Source organism: Arabidopsis lyrata (assembly GCF_000004255.2).
Source record: "Arabidopsis lyrata subsp. lyrata unplaced genomic scaffold ARALYscaffold_1, whole genome shotgun sequence".
In the NCBI taxonomy this organism is placed as follows: Eukaryota; Viridiplantae; Streptophyta; class Magnoliopsida; order Brassicales; family Brassicaceae; genus Arabidopsis; species Arabidopsis lyrata.
The window spans coordinates 28,495,592-28,521,266 of record NW_003302555.1 but is presented as its reverse complement, the minus strand read 5'-3'; the positions used below and the strand labels follow the sequence as shown (position 1 = coordinate 28,521,266).

Here is a 25,675-nt window from a genome sequence, read left to right as displayed (position 1 = left end):
TAACAAAATGCAGGTGCTATATAAGATTTAATTACAGCGTTGTAATTTTGCTATAGTATCTGTATATATCATAGCATTAAAAAAAATGCTATCGTATGTCAAAAACCTATTATAGCTGCCGATGTCATAGCATTAGTGAATTCGCTATCTTATATGTATGATAGCATATTTTCCGCGCTAACAATGTGCATATTTCTTGTAGTGGACACAATGCAAATCTAAATATATAGAAAAGATAAAAAAGAATTCCTGTTAACATTAATGTGATACGTGTCATAGAAATATCTTGATATGTGTTGGAGATTAATCAAAATTTATAAAGAAAAAATATAAAGAAAAAGAAAAATTTCATACATAATATAGGCGAACAAAACTAAATAGGAATTTTCTTTTTCATAAACACTTAAAGAAAATAATTTCAAATGATTTGTCACTGTGATATTTCTTTCTTTTTGTTTTACAAATTTGATATCTAAGATATGTAACTTCATCACCATGAAATAATTGAAAAATGCTTGTTTAGTAAAATAATTTCCATTTTGTTGTTACTAAATCCCTTATATATTTTTTTTGGTAGATATTATACGAGATCTAGACAAAATGAATATAATTTAGCAGAGATACTTAACAATTAATAATATGAACAATTTTTTCTTTTTGTTAAATGACCATTTAACGAAAGTTTATTTTCTTAAACATGTTACTCTTCTAAAGATTCTTATTTTATGTTACTTTTCATAACTAAGTTGCTGAATTAGTTTATCTTCATTTCTGATTTCTTCGCAAGTTTCTCCATATCTCTCCTCAAAAACAATCCCACATATGATACAACAATCTAATTAAGTTCTAATGTGAAAAAAGCAACCAGAAAAAAATGTTGTTTATTCAGTTTCTCTTCACTTCCTTCTTGCTATTTCTCTTCTTCCTCTTCGGTTTCGCATCATCTGCAACTTTGCCAACCCAAGAAGGTAGATATATGCATATATAATATGCATGCTTAATTATAATATTCGAGTCATTTGTACAGTTATATGATCGATGTGTGTGAAATTCTTTGTAGGGGAGGCTTTTAAAGTTGCACTAACCACATTGAAAAAGACTAATATTGATTTAAATGCGGATCCATGCGAAGTCTCATCTACTGGAAGTGAATGGTCAACCATCAGCAGGTGGAAAGACCTAGTAACTTGTGACTGCTCCTTCGTTAATGGAACCATTTGCCACATCACCAAAATGTTCGTCTCTCTTGATTTTCATTTTATGAAATCTATTTGGTTTTCTTGAGTCAATTTTGTGAATTTTTTTGTTTTGACATTTGATACAGAAATTTGAAGAGAGAAAATCTTCAAGGGTCTCTTCCCAAAGAGTTTGTGGGACTTCCTTTTCTGCAAAAGATGTAAGCAAGAACCCAAATCGATCGAGGAAATTACAAATTTGCATCTATAAAAATGATATGAAGTGTCATTCTTTTTGTTGTAGTGATCTCTCAAGAAACTATCTCAATGGTTCCATCCCTCCTGAATGGGGAGTCTTGCCACTTGTCAACATGTACATATACATATCTCCATAGCTGCTCATATACTTTCAATGTATATTGGTCTTACTCTGTTGATGAAATGCAGATCGCTTCGTGGAAACCGATTAACGGGTCCAATCCCTAAGGAATTTGGAAACATTACAACTCTTACTAGCCTGTGAGTTCAACTAATTTTTTTCAATCTGTTATAACCAATGTTTTCAGATAGTTTATGTTTAGAAGTAACTTAATTAATTTTTTTTTTTTTATGATTCTAGTGTCCTGGAAGCCAATCAACTTTCAGAAGAATTACCTCTTGAGCTCGGGAATCTACCAAACATTAAAAAAATGTAAGAATATTCGTACGAGTTTGCGTTTAGTTTTTGTATTGTTGAAACTTGAAACCTCGATTTGTTTTTGTATAGGATTCTTAGCTCGAATAACTTCAACGGAAACATTCCATCTACATTTACAAAACTAACCACCTTGAGAGATTTGTAAGTATTCTTCTTTGATTCAAAAAGAACTTTTTTGTTACTTAATCTATATGAAATTCTGGTATTTTCGCTGATGCATCTAATTTTGTACATAGTCATGTATGTGACAACCAGTTTTCAGGAACAATTCCAGATTTCATCCAAAAATGGACTAAACTTGAGAGACTGTAAGATCTTTGTTTACAGTTTTGAGATAATTATAACCTCCTTTAAACATGCTTGATTTAGTAATTATAATGTTATGGTTACCTCAGGTTTATTCAAGCAAGTGGTTTAGGTGGACCAATTCCCATTGCCATTGCTTCTCTCGTAGAGTTAAAAGACTTGTATGTATAACTATCTACATTGGCGTCAATGTTGGTTGTTAAATTTTCTTCAATGCGTATTCACTTTATTATATATACTTGAATTTTTTTTAGGAGAATCAGCGATTTGAATAATGGACCCGAATCTCCCTTTCCACCGTTAAGGAACATAAAAAAGATGGAGACATTGTAAGTCTTAGATTGACCTAACATTTGGAACCTTTCTTTGGACATTAAAAGCTAATTCACGAGTTGTTTTTTTCTTTTTCTTTTCTTTTGACATTGTAGAATTCTTAGGAACTGCAATCTAACAGGAGACTTACCTGCGTATCTTGGAACTATTACCTCCTTAAAGCTCTTGTTAGTTTATTTACAAGTATTATTAATCTCTATTAGGATGAAATAAAAACTAAGCTATAACTTTGTAATAATATTTTTACAGAGATCTTAGCTTCAATAAATTAAGTGGAGCCATCCCTAACACTTATGTTAATCTTAGCGACGGAGGTTACATGTAAATGAAAACATTCTCTTCTTTCATATTTCTGCGAATTACTGAGAATTTTGTTAGACTTATTTCTTTCTTACAGATATTTTACAGGAAACATGTTAAATGGGTCGGTTCCAAATTGGATGGTAAATAAAGGATATAAAATGTGAGTTTTTTAAACTTCTTTGTAGGGTGCATTGGGAAAATAATATGTACATAACATAACATGTTTCTTTGGTTACTGGATTTTATATATTTTGTAGTGATCTTAGTTACAACAATTTCTCAGTAGATCCAACCAATGCCGTATGCAAGAATAATGCGTAAGAAAACAATACACACCTTCGAAATTTCCGTGGCTATTTAATTTTTCATAATTTCAAAAGACTAAAAGATTAACAAATGTTTTGTTTGTTATAGACTTTCATGCATGAGAAACTACCAGTGTCCTAAAAGTAAGTTTATACATGCATTAATGGATACAATGAAATTTTAGTCGGTGTAGTGTTAGTCTGATTTGTGCTTTATTTCTTGTGTTATAGCTTTCAATGGTCTTCATATAAACTGTGGTGGAGATGAAATGTCTATCAATGGGACAATATATGAAGCTGATAAGTATGATAGACTGGAGAGTTTATACAAAAGTCGAAATGGGTGGTTCTCAAGCAACGTAGGAGTCTTCGTAGACGATAAACATGTTCCCGAGAGAATAACCATCGGGTCTAACTCATCTGAGCTCAATGTGGTAGATTTTGGGCTGTATACGCAAGCTCGAATCTCAGCCATCTCACTCACTTACTATGCATTGTGTTTAGAAAATGGAAATTACAATGTTAATCTCCATTTCGCCGAGATTATGTTTAGCGGTAACAACACTTATCAAAGCTTGGGTAGACGGTTTTTCGACATATACATTCAGGTAATTAGAAGGACACATATATCTTAAATGTCTAAAAAGCTTGGTCACACATTATAAATTTTGATGAAGCTTTGGTGAAATAATGTAGAGGAAGCTCGAGGTTAAAGATTTCAATATCGCTGAGGCGGCAAAAGCTGTTGGAAACGTTGTTATTAAGACATTTCCGGTCGAGGTAACAAACGGAAAGTTGGAGATACAATTGTATTGGGCCGGGAAAGGAACTACAGTCATTCCCAAAAAACGTGTTTATGGTCCTCTCATATCTGCTATATCAGTGGATCCAAGTAAACAATGTTACCTTTTTGATATTTTTCATATTAGAGTTGATTCATTATTTCATTTCTGACGAAAACTTAACACATGTATGCAAATAGATTTCAATCCACCACCTAGAAATGGTATGAGTACTGGTACTCTCCATGCATTGGTAGTGATGGCATGCATTTTCATTTTGTTTTCCGTACTTGGAATTCTATGGAAAAAAGGTTGCTTGAAATCGAAAAGCCAAATGGAAAGAGGTACTTACAAAGAATACTAAATAAGTTATGATATCTCTAAGTGTTTGTCTTTTGTATGTGTTTCTTGATAATTGTTGCTTTTTTCTTCTGTCAGATTTCAAAAGTTTGGAACTCATGATTGCTTCTTTCTCGTTGAGGCAAATCAAAATCGCTACAAACAACTTTGATTCTGCAAATAGAATTGGAGAAGGCGGCTTTGGTCCTGTATACAAGGTAGGAACAGAAAGAAAGATCACAATAAGAACAATTTGTAAGGATCAATTGACAAAAGTTTCTTGTCTTTAATTTGGTTACAGGGAAAGTTGTCTGATGGAACAATAATCGCGGTGAAACAACTTTCGACAGGATCAAAACAAGGGAACCGCGAGTTCTTGAACGAGATTGGCATGATTTCAGCTCTGCACCACCCGAATCTGGTTAAACTATATGGATGTTGCGTTGAAGGAGACCAGCTTTTGCTAGTCTATGAGTTTGTAGAAAACAACAGCCTTGCTAGAGCATTGTTTGGTTAGCAACACTCTAGCTCCTTAAATAAACCGTCAAAAAATGAATTTAGTTATTATATATATTTACAACCAATTTGTTTTCCCATTCTTGATAAAGGTCCCCAAGAAACTCAGTTGAGATTGGACTGGCCTACAAGACGGAAGATATGTATCGGGGTAGCGAGAGGACTAGCATATCTACACGAAGAATCGAGGCTAAAGATTGTACATAGAGACATCAAATCCACTAATGTGTTGTTAGACAAAGAACTGAATCCAAAAATATCAGACTTTGGTCTTGCTAAGCTTGATGAAGAGGACAGCACTCACATTAGCACTCGAATCGCTGGAACATTGTAAGCCAAAATCAATCATCAACATTCAGTGACAAAGGTTATATACTTATATAATCTGAGATTTGCTTATAACCACAACATTAATTTTTGCAGTGGTTACATGGCTCCAGAGTATGCCATGAGAGGCCATTTGACAGATAAAGCCGATGTTTACAGCTTTGGCATTGTAGCTCTAGAGATCGTTCATGGAAGAAGCAATAAAATAGAACGTTGCAAAAACAATACCTTCTATCTTATTGACTGGGTAACCATGATCTTTTTGATTGATTACATTTCACAGAACTTCCGAAGAAAATATGTTAACTTCTTCTGTTCTTGTTTCCCTAGGTGGAGGTTTTGAGGGAGCAGAATAATCTCTTGGAACTGGTGGATCCAAGATTAGGATCAGATTACAACAGAGAAGAAGCAATGACAATGATCCAAATTGCGATAATGTGTACAAGCTCAGAGCCTTGTGTTAGACCGTCAATGTCAGAAGTGGTGAAGATATTGGAAGGTAAGAAGATAGTGGAGTTGGAGAAGCTTGAGGAAGCTTCAGTCCATAGAGAAACAAAGAGACTTGAAAACATGAACACGATGAAGAAGTATTACGAAATGATAGGGCAAGAGATAAGTACGAGCATGAGCATGATCATGAGTGATCATAGTGAATCATCAGCAGATCATTAGCAGTTGTGTAAAAATAACATGTGAAGAAGGAAACCCAAAAAACTGTTCTTAGCATTTCAGAAACAATCTGAGTTCTTAAGTACAAGTCAGAGAGAGAGAGAGAGAGAGAGATGTGGGAATCAATCTTTTTTAATAAGTGTTAAAATAGACAAAAGCAGAGAATCCTAATGTAACTACTTACACACAAGATTTACATTTGGTTCTTTTCTTTTTTGTCTTTTCGAATATTCTTGATCTTAAATCAATTTTCTTCCTCCAAGTTGGTAGGCTCGCTTAGAACATACTTAGGTAGCTCATACTTAGCACCTGCAGAGAAAAAAACAGTACTAGTCAGGAACATGAAGAACAATCACGACGCAAGCGAAACAAGATTTAAATTTTGACCTCTCTCGTCATAGCAGACTGTGAGATCTGTGTTCTGAACAATGACTCCTGCACTGTCCACAATTGCTTGTGCAAGAGATATATCAGCTTCTGCAGCTGCGCGAAGTGCGTCCCATATCTCTGCGAGTACCAAGTGTAAAATTCAAACATGTTGACACTAAGATCATATGAAAACATCGAAAAAAAACAAAACAAACAAAGCATATCATTTTGCTGACACAAAATATTCCCTCACTATGGTATAGAACTGAGACAATCAAATTGCCATGAAGTTCACCGATAAACATTTAAAATTCTCAACCTAATGAAATGTTATTTAACAAGTGCTATGAAGAACACCAAAAAGGGTCCTTAGCTCAGTGGTAGAGCAATTGACTGCAGATCAATAGGTCACCGGTTCGAATCCGGTAGGGCCCTTTAAATTTTTATTTTTATCCTCCTTCCCAATCCCTATTGTAGAAATAACATTTCATGGTAAATCAATGACTCATTCATCTCTATGTGTAACTCATTCTCTAGCAACCAAAGGGTCCTTAGCTCAGTGGTAGAGCAATTGACTGCAGATCAATAGGTCACCGGTTCAAATCCGGTAGGGCCCTTAAAACTCTTTTTTATCCCTCCCTCCGAATCATTAATATCCATTTTTTCACAAAATCCCTGTAGAACAATGACTATCTATCCTGTTTATGTAAAACTCATTCCTACAAAACCAAAGGTTCCTTAGCTCAGAGGTAAAGCAAATTACTGCAGATCAATAGGTCACCGCAGACTCATTACAGCCCTTAAGACTCTCTTTTTTTTCCACCCTCCCAATCACTAATATCCCATTTTCACAAATTCCTGTGGAGTTTAGATCAATGACTGACTATTCTGCAATCCTGTTTATGGGAAACTCATTAATAAACAACCAAAGGGTCCTTAGCTCAGTGGTAGAGCAATTGACTGCAGATCAATAGGCCACCGGTTCGAATCCGGTAGGGCCCTTAATTTTTGTTTATTTTTTCCTTCTTCCTAATCCCTTTTCTACAAATCCTTTAATTCTTTGATATGTAAAAACTAAAAAAGTGAAAACACCACTCAAAAATCAAAATCAAGCCAAGCTCAAAGAATAAGTAAAAAATTACCTTTTCTACCGCCATAGTGAGGAGCAGTGTCCCAAAACTCTTCTCTAAGTTTCATAAGCTCAGCTTTCGTGATCGGTTGGGTATGCTTCCACGGTTTCGGCTTCCTAATTTTCTTCACTGACCCTGTAAACAAACAAGAAATTATCCATCTGATGCAATGCACAACCCAATAAAACTAAAGGATCTATGTGCATCATCAACCATAGGCATTGATTGATCATACTAGTTAGTGCCCAATTAAAGACTAAAAGTAAGTCCATTCGCGGAAACTAGCTTTATCGGTGTAGATTGACCCTCACTTACTTTTCTTTCCATAAAAGAAAAGCCAACCCTAATCAGAGATTGTAACATATATAATAAGCCACATAAACATACACAAACAACAATCTAAAACATAAAAAATCCTTCACTGGAATCAAATTTAAACATCAAAGATATCAAATTCGAGATAACATCAGCTCTTGCTACTACAATGAAGATTCCAAACTAAAACAAAAACCAAATCAGAACAGATAAAACCTAAACCCTAAATTTCAACGAACAAAATCTACTTTAAGGTTAGAGGAAAGAACATTCCAACATATTGATTACACATCTCATCGATTTCAGATAAAAAGCGATTCCTTTTTTTCTCCTAATCCAACAAAGATTCGATCTTACCATCTGCTTGAGACTGTGTCGATCCAGCACAACCCATTAATGTTCTTGCTTCTTCTTTCAAACCCTTCAAGTAAAAAACACAAATTCTCTCAGGAAATAAACCAAAAGGATTCAGACAAAACACTGGGTTTGTCGAAGCTTCATCGAAACCAATCAAAGTCGCAAACTTTTTTTCTTTCCTTAAGAGAAAGCAAAGAGATTTTTTTGGCGAATCTTGAGACAAATAAATTAGATGTCGGTAGAAAGAAGAAGATCAAGACCGAGTTGAAGATGACGATGAATCGGTGTTGATGATTGTGACATTATTGTGATCTTTTGATATATAAACTAAAGATTTGATATTTTTTTTTTGGGCATAACGAAAAGGAAAAATTGGTTTTTTTTTTTTTTTGGCTTCGCTGTCTTCTCAATTAAAGGCAAATGTTCTAAATCCAATGCCAGGCCAACCAATCATATTTCACCACGTCATCGTAATATTTCTTTGGATTGAAGAATCTGTTATTCTTTTGTGCACTTTAACTAATCATGATCCTGGCTTAATTAAGTTAATCAAGTAGTAATCAGGTTGGGAAAGAATAGCAATAATCATCACTTTAAAAGTGGCTACCAGATTATTTTTGTTGTAATTAATGAACGAATAATTAAATTAATTTATTAATCCCATAGGTAGTGATGGTATACAATAAAGTTTCTTCATTGTTTTCTTTTTAGATTGTTTGTGATTACAAAATAGCAAAAAGTATCATAGCACTGAGATACTTGTTAATTTTGAGAATTTATGATTACAACATTTTTGTCTTTGTTATTAAAAGTAATCTAATAAAAATGGACAAAAACTAAAAGATAAATGTATTATAAGATCAATGACAATTTTGGTAAACAATTTTAAAATAAAAATCCAATAATAGTTAACAAAAGCTTTTCCAATATCCTACTACTATTAATTGGGGAATACAAAATAGAAACTAATCTAAAAATTGCTAAAAATTACATCATAATGTCATTGATCTCTAATATTTTTTTTAAATAAACTCATTTAAGGATATAAAAGTAATTACAAAATTAAAAATAAAATAATATAACTAATTAAAAATCGTAAAAATCTTTTAAATAATTATTAGTTTCCAAAAACTTAAACTCACTTTCTCTCTCATGATCTATGTTGCATGGAAACTCTCTTTGAGGTCCGTTTCCAGTTTCCGAAACGTTTCGGAAACAGAAACTCTTCAGAAACACGAAAAACGTCACGGAAACACGATTCCTAAAAATCTATGTTTGGAAACACGATGGAAATTCACGTTTCCAAAATGGAATGCGACAAATTATTTTTATTGACTTTGAAAACTTAGGGCCTGATTGGTAACAGCTGTAGCTTTACATTTTTTGCTGTAGAAATATGACTGTAGGTTTATTTGCTGTGGCTGTAGATTTTAGTGCTGTAGTATTTTGGCTGTGGAATTTAAAATTTTGGAAAGTTGAAAATTATGTGATTTAGGAAAAAAAGCTTTCTACAGCCAAAAAAATGAATTAAGGAAATATTTTGGCTGTGAGAAAAAAAAAGAAAGCCAAAGCTTCTAAAGCTTGATTGGATGTATTTCAAATCTTTAGAAATTTTTTTGCTTTGTAAAGATTCTAAAGCACTTGCCAATCAGGCCCTTAATAAATAAAAGTTAAAAATATTAAGATTTATAATACATATAACTAATTTTTGAAAGACTCTGAGTTTTAAGATCTTTCTATCGATAAACTAGATTTGGAAGCATCTTTATATGATCTATGATGAAACTAATAATAATGAGAATGAAAATGTTGGTCTAAATTAAATATTTGAACTTGAATCTTTTGATCTTTATCTTTTAGAATTTTAGTTAACCTATTTGATGTTTTGGACTTGTATTGTTTAATTAAACCATTTTTTATAGTTTTATGTTAATGTTATATATATAATATACACATATATTATATATAATATATAATATATAATATATGTGTATACGTTTCCAAAACGTTTCCGATCCCTAATTTTAGAAAAAAATCGTTTCCCGTTTTCGAAACATTTCGCTTCCACGTTTCCGTTTCCGTTTCCGTTTTGCTCATGATTATGGACGACAATTCAAAATTAATTTAGCCTAGAATTGTTAACCAATCAAAATTGAAAAAAAAATAAGATATGATATCTAATTACACCATACTATTTATTTTTAGTTATTATATTTTCAAGATTTTGTTAAGATTTAAAATTATGATTCTTCTATCATTTTTCTTTGATTTTATCTTCAAATTATTTTGAATTATCATATAATACATATAATTAATAAAAAAGAATTGCATATGTTGTGAATCGAATTTTTAAAAACAAAGATGTATTACTCAATCGAAGTTTTATTAAGATATTAATAAAACACCAAAATCATAAAACTGAAACCAAATGCGACCAAAACATTATAATCTCAAGAAAAAACAAGCGAAACACAACGCCGAGAAGACTTCCAAACAAAGTCTGAAAGTCGTTAAGAAAATGGGTACCAAAACAAGGGACAAAAAAATTACATTATTTAATAACATTATATAAATTAAATATAAACAAAAAAAAACAAATTCTAAAGTTAAAATAAAAGAATCGCTTATATATCCAAACAAAAAAAAAAAGAATTGTTATAATACATCATATTGGACTTATAACCGGGCCCAATAAGCCCATCAGAGTTATTCATTATGTACTCTAAAACCCTAGGTTTATATGCCTATATATATGTATCGTTATTCATGGAATGGAATAAGATAACAATAAGTTTCACAACACGTTATCAGCACGAGTTTGCTCTTAACAACCCTAACCCTAAAAATCGCAAAATACTGTTCACGCCGACACTGTTCATCGATACTGTTCATCGATACTGTTCATCGACACTGTTCGCCGATACTGTTCACGCCGACACTGTTCATCGATATTGTTCATCGACACTGTTCATCGGTACTGTTCATCGACAGCGTGAGTTACCGAGGTCTTAAGCTCCCGGTTCAATTCGTTCAACCCCAATTGGTGAAAGGTAAAAACAAAACCTTAAAAGCTTAAAGATCAAAAACCTTGTATTACTTAAACCTAACACTCAAAATCGAAAATACTAAGCCATGGCCGAAATCTTAAAACCTAAATCAAATCAAATCCAAAACCGCAATTTTCGTGTATCCCCTAAACCGGAAATTATTCTCGGTTAACTCCTAAACCCGAATATCAATTCGGTTCATCGATTAAACCGATTATCAAACCGGTTCCAAAATAATAACCGGATCTCAATCTGGGTAAACCGGTTCAAACTGGTTATTCTAAACCGGAAATCAATTCGGCCCAAACCGGAATCTAATATTCCGGTCCAACTTTAATCCATTAAACCGAACTTATGTTCCGTATCCTTAAAATTTACGATTCCCGAGAAAGTTTCCTAAAATAGAAACTTTCCTCAAATAGCAAATGACCCGGAATGAAAACTTTCCTCATTTAGAAAGTTTCCCAAATTAGAAACTTTCCTCATTTAGAAGGTTTCCTCAAATAGAAACTTTCCTCATTTAGAAAGTTTTCCTCAAATAGAAACTTTCCTCATTTAGAAGGTTTCCTAAAATAGAAACTTTCCTAAAATAGAAACTTTCCTCAAATAGCAAATGACCCGGAATGAAAACTTTCCTCATTTAGAAAGTTTTCCTCAAATAGAAACTTTCCTCATTTAGAAGGTTTCCTAAAATAGAAACTTTCCTCAAATAGCAAATGACCCGGAATGAAAACTTTCCTCATTTAGAAAGTTTCCCAAATTAGAAACTTTCCTCATTTAGAAAGTTTTTCTCAAATAGAAACTTTCCTCATTTAGAAAGTTTCCCAAATTAGAAACTTTACTCAAATATAAAGTTTCCTAAAATAGAAAATTTAATTATTTTCATATAACTATCCTTTTAACAAACCCCTAATGAAATCAATTTCATGTTTCAGATGTCAAACATTCAGAAAGTCGAGTTCGAGGCCCTCAAGGTCTCCAGTGAAAACTATCTCGAATGGGCCCTGGACACCAGGATTTTCCTCAACTCAAAGGGACTGGGTGAGTGTATCAAAGCGGATAACACCGCATCTGATAAAGACCAGTCCCAGGCGATATTTCATATCCGCCATCATTTGGCCGCAAGCCTCAAACAGCAATATCTCACTCTTGAGAACCCACTCGAACTTTGGGTGGCCCTGAAAAAACGGTATGATCACCAGAAAACGGTGCTCTTCCCACAAGCCAAGTTTGACTGGAAGGAACTCCGGTTCCAAGATTACAAATCTGTGGATGACTACAACTCCGAACTCTTTCGGATAGTTTCAATCATGAAACTATGTGGTGAAGAGGTGTCTGATAATGATCTCCTCGAGAAAACATTATCCACCTTCCATACCCAAAATATTGTGCTTCAGCAACAATATCGTGCAATGAAACATACATTGTACGAAGATTTGTTATCCTGTTTGCTCTTGGCCGAGAAAAACAATGACTTGTTAATGAGGAACAGTGCCCAGAGGCCCCCGGGATCGGCTCCAGTACCAGATTCCTGCAAAGAATCCTACAATGTCCAGCGAGACAGATCCTCAGATCGTGGCCATGGACATGGGAATGGACGTGGGAATGGACGTGGAAAGCGTGGACGCGGAAACGGACATGGCAACCGACATAACCTCAGTTATGGTTCCGGTAAAGGCCGTGGTATCTCTAAACCAAACCGCCCTGCCCACCCAACCAATCAGTCTGCCTGTACCAGATGCGGAATGTTCAATCACTGGACAAAGAACTGTCGTACTCCCAAGTTTCATTGCGATTTGTATCAGAAACATGGGAAAGCACCTGCTGAAGCTAACATGGCCCAGCAAGTTGATGCTAACGACACCACCACCGAGCCGACCGATCTCATGGACTACGAGACCTCAGATCTCCTCGATTGATTCTATCATCTGAACACTTGCTTATTTTGATTTTGTTTCTTTTCATTTTGGGGATCTGTTTTATTTTCATTTGCTATTTATTTTCAGACATTTTGATATTTTATTAATTTATGAATCTTATGATTTACTCATTTTTAAATCATACCTCTTGTTTAAATTGAAGATATGAACACTCAAAAGGATATCATAGTGGTGGATAGTGGATCCAGCCACACTATCCTCAAAGACAAGAGTTATTTCATAAATTTAATCATGCAAACCGCGAATATTAGCACAATAGCGGGTAGCTCGAACTTAATAGAAGGCCACGGCCAGGCCCATGTGTTGTTATCAAACGGCACACATCTGGACATTCCAGATGCATTATACTCACCCAGCTCAAAAAGAAACCTTTTAAGTTTTAAAGATATCAGACTTAATGGTTTCCACATAGAAACCCAGGGTGAAGGGAATAAAGAATCCCTACTGATCACTAAGATCACACTTGGCCATAAACAAGTCCTCGAGACTATACCCGCTTTATCTACTGGCCTTTACTATGCCAAGGTCAGTATGATTGAGGCTAATAATGCTCTCAAAGCCCGGTTCCAAGACTACACTATTTGGCACGACCGGCTTGGTCATCCTGGTACAACCATGATGCGGAAATTAATCCAAAGTTCTCAAGGACACACCCTTCGAGAAAACCGAGTCTTCCCTCAGCACCTCATGTGCACAGCTTGCTCCCAAGGGAAGTTGATCACTCGGCCTTCACCAGTAAAAGTGTCCAAAGAGACATTGCATTTTCTGGAAAGAATCCAAGGAGATATCTGTGGTCCCATTCACCCACCTTCTGGGACATTCCGGTACTTCATGGTACTAATAGATGCTTCGACCCGTTGGTCGTATGTATGCCTGTTGTCTTCTCGGAACCAAGCTTTTGCTAGGTTGTTGGCTCAAATCATCAGATTACGAGCCCACTTTCCAGACTTCCCACTAAAGACTATACGTCTTGATAATGCAGGTGAATTCACTTCCCAAGCGTTTAATGATTACTGTATGGCCATGGGGGTGACCGTTGAACATCCTGTGGCACATGTCCATACTCAGAATGGACTTGCTGAATCATTCATTAAACAAATCCAATGGATTGCTCGACCATTACTCATGAGGTCGAAACTCCCGGTCTCAGCTTGGGGACATGCAGTATTACATGCTGCTGAACTAATACGCATCCGACCATCTAGTGAGCATAGATATTCCCCATCCCAATTATTACAGGGTCATGAGCCAGACATCTCCCATCTCAAAACATTTGGGTGCTCAGTCTATGTACCCATTGCTCCACCACATAGAACCAAAATGGGACCTCAAAGGAGGATGGGAATATATGTTGGTTTTGATTCTCCCACCATCATCAAATATCTCGAGCCGACCACTGGAGACCTATTTAAGGCCAGATATGCGGATTGCCAATTTGATGAATCGGTATATCCAACATTGGGTGGAGAGAAACACAAGCTGGTCAAAGAGCTATCATGGAATCAAACATCCTTAAATTGGCAAGATCCTCGGACTCTAGAATGTGATTCGGAGATCCAAAAGATTATACACTATCAAAAGCTAGCTAATCAATTGCCAGATTCCTTTGCTGACCCGAACAAAGTAACCAAATCGTACATACCAGCTTGTAATGCACCAGTACGAATCACTGTTCCAACGGGACAAGTTCAAGTTGCTACAGAGTCTGCATCACGAAATAAACGTGGCAGACCTCTAGGTTCCAAAGACAAGAATCCACGGAAATCAAAGAAAGGTGCAATAGTTGAAACCGGGATTCCCAATATAACAGACATAGCGCGCGCTGAGACTCACTCTAATGAACCACCAGAAGAGGTTCGGGACGCCGAATCTCTAGGTTCTGACGAGATCGATAACGATGAGATCTCTATCAATTACAACATGTCTGGAACCCAATGGAACAGAAAAGAAGTCGACTTAAATGCACTCTTTGCATACAAAGTAGCACATGATATTGCGAACACGCAAGAGGATCTAGAACCCACGTCTATCACAGAGTGCACTCATAGAACAGACTGGCTAAAATGGAAAGAAGCCATAAACGTGGAGTTAAAGAGTCTCAAACTCAGGAATGTGTTTGGTCTGATCATCCGGACACCATTCAATGTCAAACCAGTGGACCATAAATGGGTCTTTGTGCGTAAAAGAAACGAACTCGGTGAAGTCGTTCGTTATAAAGCACGGCTTGTAGCACAAGGATTCTCACAGAGACCCGGAATCGATTATGAGGAGACTTATTCTCCGGTGGTGGATGCAACTACTTTTTGATTTCTCATAAGTCTGGCCATAAGAGAAAATCTAGATTTGCGGTTAATGGATGTTGTCACCGCATATCTCTATGGGCCCCTCGACAATGAAATATACATGAGATTACCAGATGGCATAGAGCTTAAAGATAAGCATGCATCTCGAGATCAATACTGCATCAGGCTGAACAAATCCTTGTATGGACTGAAACAAAGTGGACGTATGTGGTATAACCGGTTAAGCGAATATCTCATCAGAGAAGGCTACAAAAACGATCCCATCAGTCCATGCATTTTCATCAAGAAATACTCAAACAAAGGATTTGTAATCATAGCAGTTTACGTGGATGACCTAAACATCCTCGGAACATCTGGTGAAATCTCCCAAATAGTCGACTGCTTGAAAGCAGAATTCGAAATGAAAGACCTAGGTAAAACTAAATTCTGTTTGGGTTTACAACTTGAGTACGTTAAAGGAGGAATCCTTGTGCATCAAGCGGCTTACATTGAAAAAGTACTCAAGCGATTCAATATGGACCAGGCCCACCCATTGAACAGCCCAATGGTTGTCCGGAGCCTAGGATTGGACAGTGATCCATTTGGTCCCAAGAAGGACGATGAAGAAATTCTCGGTCCAGAAAAGCCATACCTCAGTGCTGTAGGAGCGTTAATGTACTTAGCTAGTCACACTAGACCAGACATTTGTTTTGCCGTGAACCTCCTAGCTCGCTTCAGCTCATGTCCAACTCAGAGGCACTGGAATGTTGGTTTTGCTGATGCAGGTTATCAATCAGATCCGCACAATGCCAAGTCTCAAACTGGTTATGTGTTCACGCATGGAGGAACAGCTATCTCTTGGAGATCGATAAAGCAGACAATCACTACCACTTCATCAAACCATGCAGAACTTTTGGCCATTCACGAAGCCAGCAGAGAATGTGTTTGGCTACGATCCATGACTCATCACATCCGATCAGATTGTGGTATGAAAGAAGATAAGGAGCCCACGGTTATGTTTGAAGACAACGCGGCTTGCATTGCTCAACTCAAGGAAGGTTATATCAAAGGAGATCGGACGAAGCACATCCTACCGAAATTCTTCTCAACCTCGGATTGGCAGAAGGATGGTACGATCAGCATTTAACAGGTCCGATCATGCGATAACTCCGCCGACCTTTTCACCAAATCATTGCCCGCTTCAACACTCCGGAAGCTCATCCAACAAATAGGAATGCGTAGACTTAGAGATCTACGGTGATGCTCTAATCAGGGGGAGTAATGCGTGTTGTACTCTTTTTCCTTCACCATGGTTTTTCCCACTGGGTTTTCCTGGTAAGGTTTTAATGAGGCAACATTCCCCAGCGTATTATCGAGATCCCGATTGACCATCAGGTCCGGTTACTCCGTCCAAGGGGGAGTGTTATAATACATCATATTGGACTTATAACCGGGCCCAATAAGCCCATCAGGGTTATTCATTATGTACTCTAAAACCCTAGGTTTATATGTCTATATATATGTATCGTTATTCATGGAATGGAATAAGATAACAATAAGTTTCACAACAAGAATCAAATTTTCGAAAAAAATTCAAATTTTCTATATAATTCAAATTCAAATTTTCTATATAATTCAAATTTTCGAAAAAAATGTAACAATGTTTATAGATTAGCTAATTAAACATGACAACACTTTCTCTTGGGTATAAAAACCAACGATGATGCCACAAAAGACCTGCACAAAGTTTCTTACTCTAACAAGACAAGGAACTAAGATGAACAAAGAATTTCACAACAAAGCGATAATCTTTGTCAAATCTAACCAACCGCAGAATCGTGAAGCTCTTCTTCTACCCGAACCTTCAGATCCCTGCGAACTATAAGTGAATTAAACCTGTAAAGGAAAGATCTTTCTTCACTTCTTTTGAAGTATGACCATCCCCACAAAGGCAATTCCACGAGTGACCACACCTATGAGAAGCAATATCATTATACATAGATTCCATTCATTAATGTCGTAGCCACTCTTCATAAGCGATCCACATCGAGTAATCATCCATACTCCATAGTACCTGAAACCCAATGTATGAATCAAACCGAGCTTTTGAGGGAATAGGATAATTTCTTTATGCTTTTGTTCCTACTTGTTTTCGTACCTTTGAGCATTTCCTATCACAAATGCTTCCAAAGCCCACTTTGGATAACTTAAATCAGCTATGATCTTAATAACTTCACTATTCTTCGGTTGGGTTGCAACAAGTGTTAAAACAACTGGAAGAAGAACAGAAAACTGCAAAATCCCCAAAAGTTTGTCAATTAGAATAAAGTAGAGAGCATAATTCTTCTTTAAAAGGAAACTTAAATAAAACTCACCAGCTGGGCTGTGCTTGGTTGGAGAAAGATAGCCAACGCATATGCAATACCGGTCACACAATATACGAGACAGACCAAAACAATATAGTTATCGAAAAATGTGGATCTTGGGTTCGTGAAGAAATAGAACATGGAGAGATAGACCAATGGCTTGACAAGTATATTGAAAAAGTCTATTGTATCTTTGGCAAGGAAGCAGGCCGAGCTACTCATCCCTGAAGCACTTTCTCTCCAGTAATGTAACTTGTCTAGTGAGAATGATCTTAAAGCTGCTATTTTGCAGAGAAGAGCTGACAGAAGAAGAAAAGCAAAACATAAGATTAATAAGAACATGAAGAAACTTCATAAAAATTGATTAATAACAGTAATGATAGTTTAATAAAGGGTTTAATCCAACTTACAGACTGCGATAATAGTATAGGTATAACCGGGAGCTCCAAAGCTCTCATCACTGGCTTTAACGAGTGATCCTAAACAAGCTCCAGCAAGCAACAAGATCAAATAGTCTGTGGCTTGTAATTGAGCTTCTCTCATTCGCTGCTTAGCTATCCTGAAATCAAGAACATTAATCCGCTTTATTCCAATATCCAAGAATCAAATGATCGTAAGTAAGTCGTGGAGAATGTAAGAAGTATACCTTCCAAGGAAATATTTGTATTGCAGCAACGTAGTAGGGGTTCTTCTGTGGGATAAATCTCTAGACTTTAAGAAGTTATGCCGTATTTTATCACGACGCAACCTGAAATTACTCTTCACATCTCGCCACAGCTCTCCGGCAAATGTTTGTTCTGCATTATCATGTGAATTATTACCAGTGTCTGGATTCGTTTCAAGTCCAGCAGCACTATTCCGCATATCTAATGGAACTGAGTACCCTTTGTGAAGCATCCACCTTTGAGGAAGCTCTTTGTAACCAACACCAGAATTCCCAATTGAAATCACTACTCCTTCCAGAACATCAATGTAATAGTCAGGAGGGTTAATACGGTCTGGAACATCTATTCCCAGACCCGAGAAGTATTCCTCGACTTTGTTGACTGATCCGTGGTAAACAGTAAGACCACCTTTTGCGAGAAGTACTAGATCATTGAAAGTTTTGAACAAAGTATAACTGCAATAAAAAGCAAAAACATTATGAGTTAAAAACTTTTTGACACTTGCAGACATTTCCTCTATGCGAAACTTGTTTTCAGGATACCTTGGTTGGTGAACAACCATGCAAATATTGACTCCCTCGAGGGCTTCATGCCGAAGTGCTCTCAGAAGAAGCTGTGATGAGGCACTATCCAAGCCAGAAGTAGGTTCATCCAAGAATAGAACTGAAGGCTCCATTACCATCTCTAAACCCACATTCACTCGTTTCCTCTGCCCTCCTGAGATTCCCCGCTTCTCTACCGTACCAACTAAAGAACTCCTCACAGCTTGTAGCCCCAAAGAGTCGATGATTCTTTCAACCACAAGAACTTTGTCTGCTTTCGATAGACCCGCAGGTAATCTGCATTTAGCATGGAACCAAAGATTTTCCTCTACTGTTAAGTTTCCATGAACAACGTCATCTTGAGGCACAAAACCAATAATTTTTTTATATGAATGGATTGATTCCTGCTTCCCGTTTATAAGAATCAAACCACTCAATTTGCACCCGACAGCTTTCCCAGCCAAAGCAGAAAGAAGACTCGTCTTTCCTGCTCCTGATGGACCCATCACAGCTGTGATCCGACCTGGTTTCATACTTCCTGTGACACATCTCAACACTTGCTTACCATTTGATTTCAAGGTAAGAGTTAAATCTTTGAAAGAAAGCTCCATGAGAGGCCTCTTTCTCGTCTCAGAATTGGTAGCCATTTTAACTATTCCTGAAAAGGTGAGATTTTTATTCTCTTGCTCCATGGCTTTCTCCTTTTCAATCCGATCATAGGCATACTTGAAGATTTGGCTACGTGTTTTCTTAGTTTTGGCCAAAGTCTGTCCTTTTACTCTCTTTCCTTCTATGTCAAGACTTACTCTTCCATTACTCCCAGTGGCGGCATCATCCTCATTCTCATAACTAGATTGTGCAGCAGAGGAACTCGCAGGACTTGAATATTTGGACATGTCTATATCTTCATCTACCTCTGAAGAGTCCCCACGACCCAACATCTTGTGGGTATCCCCATCATGATTGGGTTTTTTACCTGAAAATGTCCGAGTTATTTGCGCACGGATCTCACTCACATGCTTTTTAGCAGCCTCTCTAGCAGCTTTCCATCTCTGATGAGCTTTCGCTTTCTTCACCGCTGCTTCCCTTGACTTAGCCTGTCTCCTTTCCCTTGTTGTTAGGATTTGATCGGAACAATTATAGATAATGAGTAGCATAGTACTCACTGCAGCCTGCACAAAAAAATTGAAGGCCACTCTTTTACTGGAAAACTTTAATCTTGGATATATATGAATATCTGAAAAAACTTACGATAACCATAACCCCAAATGCATGCATGTTCTGATTTGCTGTGTTGGGATTGCAGGACGTCAGCTTAAAGCAGGCTGCAAAAAACAAGAAGTAATTTATATGTGACGAGACTAGCAATGGAAATGGTAAACATTACCTGGTTATGTGACAACAAGCCATCATATAATATTCGAAAACTTACGTTTCTCAGATGTAGACCCCATCCTGCAGTAGTGCCTGAATAACCATAAAAGTAAAACTAGTTAAACTAAAAACAGTTCGAACCAAAATCTGATTATCAGCTTAATCATTATTTTGAGGACAATTTAGCGGGATGGAACGGAGTTTGAAGGGACGTAAAAATGAATACCCATTATCACAAGGTACTTTTTGCGTTGTGGTTGGACAATATGATCCCGCGGAACAGAATACTTCACCGCTGGATCGGACGTCGGCCCATACATTTGCACCTCCACAAGTGTGGTTTGGTCGTCCTGATGGTAATTGATAAGTATACCTACAGATTTGATATTTCAACATCTTATCATGCATAAATATCACATGTATCATATTAGTATCTATAACTAAGATGGAATGAAAAAAAAAACTTACGGTTCACATAAGCTTGTAGTTTTATTAAGGGTAGCTAAGGGGCAATGAGCACCAAGGGGGCAAGCTTTTCAAAACAGAACAATCAGATAGAAGCAGCTTTAGACCATATAAATGAGAAAGACATACAAGCCAATGTAAGTGTTTCGAATTTCTTACGTATCATACAAGTGAGGCCACGGGGGCAGAAAAACCCTTCACAGCAAGGCATACAAGTTCTTCTTCTTTCAGGAAACTCTTTAGAGTTTTGCAGGTCGACTTGTTCGGTTGGATCAACACTACAGCCCCATCCAGGTTCACAACCAGAGACCCATGAAGTCAAGTTACAATTAACATTTGGTCGCAAGTAGCCCGGGTTATTCGTTTTATTGAAGAAAGCATTAAAATAGAACTTCATCTCTGCTGCTGTACAGATACGCCTACCAATATCACCTGTTCCAAACCCAAAAAGTCGCAAACTTGTACATAAAAATGTGATCTTCAAGAAACACATAAAAAGATAAGTAAACTATTTCATCAGATTTAACACAAAGAACCATAAAAATCATGAGAAATATGCAACAAATAAGATTTGGAATTCCTATACAGCCTCAAAATCGTCACTCTTTCCGTCTTTTGTCAACAACTAAGTAATGATTTTGCGGTTGCGGTTTGTGCTAAGTAAAAGTCCATTACCTTGGGTTTTCTGAATGCAAGAAGATAGGAATTTCAAGTTGGAGGAGAAATTAAAAGCTCTATTCCAATCAGCATCCCTGAGATTGTGATTTCAACAAAAGGACAATCTGAGCAAAATATATCTCAAAACTTTTGTAAACTAAATGAACACATTTCACCTAAACTTAAGCAAATGAAGCTATCAAAGCATCAACGATATCTAAGATCCAAGAATTGAAAGTTACACACCCTCTTTAGGGCCTGATATCTTAAACACTAAGCTGAAATCTTTAGAATAAAATGAGACATTTGTTTGCAATAGTGATACAAATTTCCAAAATATGAAACTAAACAAGTAAAGAAAGTGCAAGAATATAGTCTAAGAGGAAGAAAACTGACGGGTCTTTGACGCAAAACTTTGCCCTGGTACCGAGCTCACGATTGAGAGCAGCGGTGCTATTAGAAAGACTGCGGTAAACCATCTGAGTAACGAGCGGAAGAACAGCTGGATTGTTGAACTCACTGGTGTCCGCAATAGTTTGACCATTACCAACATAACAAACCAACCACATAATTAAGATCACCAATCTGAGATTACATCCATGTTTGAGCCAATTTCGCCGGTTCACACTCATCCTGAGATTCAAAAGGCTTAAAGAACACAAAAGAGAAAGTTGCTAAATCAGATGCAAAGAAACCACAAACAAAAACATAAAAAAGAGAGCCTTTTTTCAATTCCTTTAAATGGAATGTTTGAGACATTGTGATTTGTGAGTGGAGAGGGAAGAAACGTGAAGGAGGTAGGAGAAACGATGTTGGTCTTCTCTGTGTGCGAAGAACGTGACGAACAATGTGAAAAACGACCCATCTTAATTTCATATATTTCTAATCAATTTTTAAGCTTGATTTTGGGTTTAGCTACATAAAGGTTGAATTTTTTTTGTCTTATCATATCACATCACAGTTCTTTTACAAATTAAGAAGAAACGAACTCAAAAACAATCTAATTTCAAGATTTAGAAAACCCAGAAACTTAAAAGTTCTTTCTTTTTCTCCAGATCACATCACAAAACAGAACAAGTTTTACTTTTTCTTTCTCACATTGCAGAACTCAAAAGCAGCCTAATTTCCAGAGACTAAAAGAGTAACAGAAATTAAAGAAACGTACATTGTGACTTCAGACTTGTGAGGAATTGAAGTTCATGACTTGGGAGCTGAAGAATCCATAAAAATTGAAGTTGCTTAATTCTTGATGAAGCTTTGTTTACTAGTAATCTACAAAGCTTGAAATTTGCAGGTTAATCTGCCATCATTGACCTCGACAAGAAGAAGAAGATAGAGAAGAGAGTGCGTTGAATGATTCATTAGGATTTAGGACAAGGGACATATAAACCTAAGGTATAATTACAGTTTTAAAAATTTATAAAAGTATCAACATTTACGGTTGATTAAGGAATATAGATATTGTCTTTCTAAGTTTATTCAATATTTTCTTTAAGAAAATAATTGTATAGCGTGGCAAATATGTATTTTGGTAGCTAGATAGTAGATGCCCTAAGATTGTTTACTGTTTCCTTGATTTATATAGTGCGATTTAGAAAATAAAATTCAGTTTTTTAGGGTCAAAATGCAGATTTCCCTTTCCAAATTCAAGTTGTAATATCAAAAAGTTTTCTGTAGAATAGTAGTCATTTCAAAATTGTAACCCTGAAAAACAATATTAAAAAAAAAAAAAAAAAGTTTGGAAACCCTGACTTGTTGTACGTAATTTATGACTGAGGAACATAATTTGTAAAATATTAATTTTTCATTACTATAATATATAAGATACAGAGAAAATTTGTATATTCGTCATCATGAGAAATTAAATTTAGGACAGAGATTGCAAATTGTGTTCATATGTGACACAATCAACTGGTCTGGTCCCATAGTATATTGAATTTGTTGGGTCCAAATTTAGAAGATAGAAAAGAACAAATAACTGAAATTGTTTCCGAAATTTTTATAAACATCAAAATTATGACTGAAAACTCTTTCATTGGAACAAACCCCTGTTCTAAAAATCCCGCCTAATCCGATTACTCTCCGTTTAATCGCTAGGTTATCCTATCCGTCTCGATTAATGATTAATCCACTAAAGAAATCAGTTACCCGATTACTCTCCGCCTAATCCGATTACTTCTCCTCTAATCCGATTACTTTATGCCTAATCTTACATAATCCGATTATTTTTAGATTGCAAACTATAAAAAAAAACTTTTTATTTGTTTATTCAAACATTAGTATTGGGAGTTTGTAATGTTTTACAATAAGTTATGTTCAAATTTTAATAAAAATCATATTTTTTTTAATAAAAATCATAAAAATTTGTCTCAAAAATATATTTTATATATTTACTGCAATTTTAAAAACACTATTAAATTATTATGTTTTAAAATTATTAAAATAACCTTAAAACTAGTCCCCGATTAATCTCCGATTTTAATCCAATTTTCTGATTAATCGCTAGCTTATACCGAACGTCTAACTAGCGCCTAGCAATTTTTCAAACAAGGAAACAAACTATGATTGACTTGTATACTACTTATCAAGAGCCTATGGGACCGACTAGTAACGACTGTTAATTCTCGTTTTGAAGACTTTGACTCTAAGAACTTTCGTTGTAGAAACTTTTGCTGTGAAACTTTGACTGTATAAATTTTATAACTGATTGGTAAAAACAATGACTGTAAAAATTACAATTCTAAATAACCACCAAATATATGGAAAAATTGGTCTTAAAAGAACAAGAAAAAAAATTAATTGTAAATCAACTGAAATTTTTTAAAAATTAATTTATTTGTGAATGTTATAAGAGTTTACATACATATGAGAAAAAGAAAAAAGAAAAAAATTATAAACTTTTAATTTATTTATTTCTAAAGCTTCATTTACGTGACTTAAAAAAAAATGAAAGTAAAGAGTAAAAAAAAAAAAGAGACTTTGAAGGCTTTAAAATTTATTAAAATCCCGTCGCTGAATTCGAAAGAATCGTTTAGTGTTTCTGCTTTCGCTTCTCGTTCTACCTCCGCCGTCAAATTTCAGTTTCCGGTTCGTCGGGTTCGAACCGGAGACTTAATGTTTCCCTCTTTATCTTCAACGGCTCTGATACCATATCAGAAGTAGAGAGAGTGAAAAGATGTTATTTCTCATTATTCAGTAAAAGTGTATTTACAAGTATATAAATAACTATACTATACTCTAATAAAAGCCAAAAAAGCTTGGAAAAAAAAAAGCTTTTAAAACTTTTTAAATTCTTAAAAGTGTCGTCCAATCACCCCCTATAACTCATAAACATGTATATTTAAGATTTTGCAGGTAGTAGCCACTAGGCCTGGGCATTCGGATTTCAAATCGGATTCGGATCGGATATATTCGGATTCGGATAATTCGGGTATGAGAGTTTATTATCCGTTCGGATTTTATGATTTTTTGGTTCGGTTTCGGTTCGGATATATTCGGATTCGGATAATTTGGGTAGGAGAATTTATTATCCGTTCGGATTTTATGAGTCATCGGTTCGGTTTCGGTTCGGATAGGTGTCGGATTCGGATCGGTTTTCGGAAAAAAAAAAACTTAAAAATGGTTCAATCTTAATAAAAATTGGTTTAATCTTACTAAAATTTGGTTAAATTTTGCAAAAATATGTATAATTTTAACAAATATAACTAAAATTTTTCCCAAATCTAGGATATTTAGGATATTTTTGTTATTTGCTATAAAATTACAACTAAATATAACTAATATTTTTGGATATATAATTTTTATCTCCGGTTTTCGGATATCTTTTCGGTTTTCGGTTCGGATCGGGTTCGGTTCGGGTAATTCGGATAGGAGAATTCATTATCCGTTCGGATTTTGTGACTATTCGGTTTGGGTTCGGTTCCGAATTTTTCGGATCGGTTTCGGATCGGTTTTCGGATTTCGGGTTTTATGCCCAGGCCTAGTAGCCACCAATCATTTCGTTTTGGGACTCATTGTTTTAGCTTTTTAGGTAGCATAGGTAGCATATAAACGGTTCGTAGTCGTGAAAAAACAGTTAGACACAGTGCCGGTTTAAACATTTAACGGGTTTTTGTGAAAATTTTAAAATAGACCCCAAAACATATAAATTATAGAATTAATTTTTGTAAATAAAGGCTTTTTTCTTTATGTTGTAGTTATATAAAAATAAAATTTATGAACTCTTTTTTGCTCATAATTTTTTTTTGGACACATTTTATCTATCTATAAATTTGTTTATTTAAGTCTTTTTAACCTACAAATTTTGTTTTAAGATTAGTTTTGCCTCAAATAAATTTTTTTGACCATTTCTTATCTATTGATATGGGGCGGTCGCATGAAGGCCATTGTCCATAGATTTTTTTGGTTGTGTGAA

The 25,675-nt window shown here is 35.6% G+C and overlaps 3 protein-coding genes and 3 non-coding genes across 8 annotated transcripts; 4 read left to right on the top strand and 2 right to left on the bottom strand.

The window, feature by feature from the left end:
- The first annotated feature begins 219 nt into the window (after positions 1 to 219).
- Positions 220 to 5,900, top strand: LOC9327814 (probable LRR receptor-like serine/threonine-protein kinase At1g53420). Its single transcript, XM_002894395.2, has 23 exons — positions 220 to 968; positions 1,061 to 1,169; positions 1,325 to 1,396; positions 1,480 to 1,548; positions 1,623 to 1,694; positions 1,795 to 1,866; positions 1,942 to 2,013; positions 2,109 to 2,180; positions 2,268 to 2,339; positions 2,433 to 2,507; positions 2,607 to 2,678; positions 2,761 to 2,832; positions 2,909 to 2,974; positions 3,072 to 3,131; positions 3,229 to 3,263; positions 3,351 to 3,727; positions 3,816 to 4,011; positions 4,102 to 4,245; positions 4,340 to 4,458; positions 4,542 to 4,752; positions 4,849 to 5,086; positions 5,180 to 5,330; positions 5,414 to 5,900. Exons 1-23 carry the CDS (start codon positions 875 to 877, stop codon positions 5,753 to 5,755), a joined length of 2,862 nt encoding a protein of 953 aa, XP_002894441.1. The 5' UTR covers positions 220 to 874; the 3' UTR covers positions 5,756 to 5,900.
- Positions 5,782 to 8,298, bottom strand: LOC9327813 (ubiquitin domain-containing protein 1). 2 transcript variants are annotated; one of them, XM_021011549.1, is made up of 5 exons: positions 8,103 to 8,172; positions 7,924 to 7,987; positions 7,264 to 7,386; positions 6,140 to 6,259; positions 5,782 to 6,061 (listed from the first exon to the last, which is right to left on the bottom strand). In XM_021011549.1, exons 2-5 carry the CDS (start codon positions 7,958 to 7,960, stop codon positions 5,997 to 5,999), a joined length of 345 nt encoding a protein of 114 aa, XP_020867208.1. In that variant the 5' UTR covers positions 7,961 to 7,987; positions 8,103 to 8,172; the 3' UTR covers positions 5,782 to 5,996. The 2 variants fall into 2 exon arrangements, with proteins under 2 accessions (XP_020867208.1, XP_002891751.1); XM_002891705.2 differs by having other exon boundaries at positions 7,924 to 8,298.
- TRNAC-GCA lies at positions 6,485 to 6,556 on the top strand. Its single transcript has one exon. It is a non-coding gene; the product is annotated as a tRNA-Cys (tRNA).
- On the top strand, positions 6,667 to 6,738 carry TRNAC-GCA. The gene has a single exon. It is a non-coding gene; the product is annotated as a tRNA-Cys (tRNA).
- Positions 7,052 to 7,123, top strand: TRNAC-GCA. Its single transcript has one exon. It is a non-coding gene; the product is annotated as a tRNA-Cys (tRNA).
- An 8,534-nt stretch (positions 8,299 to 16,832) lies between the features above and the next one.
- Positions 16,833 to 22,772, bottom strand: LOC9330502 (ABC transporter G family member 24). 2 transcript variants are annotated; one of them, XM_021011469.1, is made up of 14 exons: positions 22,427 to 22,772; positions 21,658 to 21,909; positions 21,280 to 21,356; positions 20,764 to 21,036; positions 20,608 to 20,671; positions 20,366 to 20,512; positions 20,198 to 20,232; positions 20,017 to 20,090; positions 18,766 to 19,937; positions 18,205 to 18,678; positions 17,969 to 18,117; positions 17,568 to 17,857; positions 17,351 to 17,484; positions 16,833 to 17,266 (listed from the first exon to the last, which is right to left on the bottom strand). In XM_021011469.1, exons 2-14 carry the CDS (start codon positions 21,891 to 21,893, stop codon positions 17,110 to 17,112), a joined length of 3,282 nt encoding a protein of 1,093 aa, XP_020867128.1. In that variant the 5' UTR covers positions 21,894 to 21,909; positions 22,427 to 22,772; the 3' UTR covers positions 16,833 to 17,109. The 2 variants fall into 2 exon arrangements, with proteins under 2 accessions (XP_020867128.1, XP_020867127.1); XM_021011468.1 differs by having other exon boundaries at positions 21,658 to 21,894.
- Between the last annotated feature and the right edge of the window lie 2,903 nt (positions 22,773 to 25,675).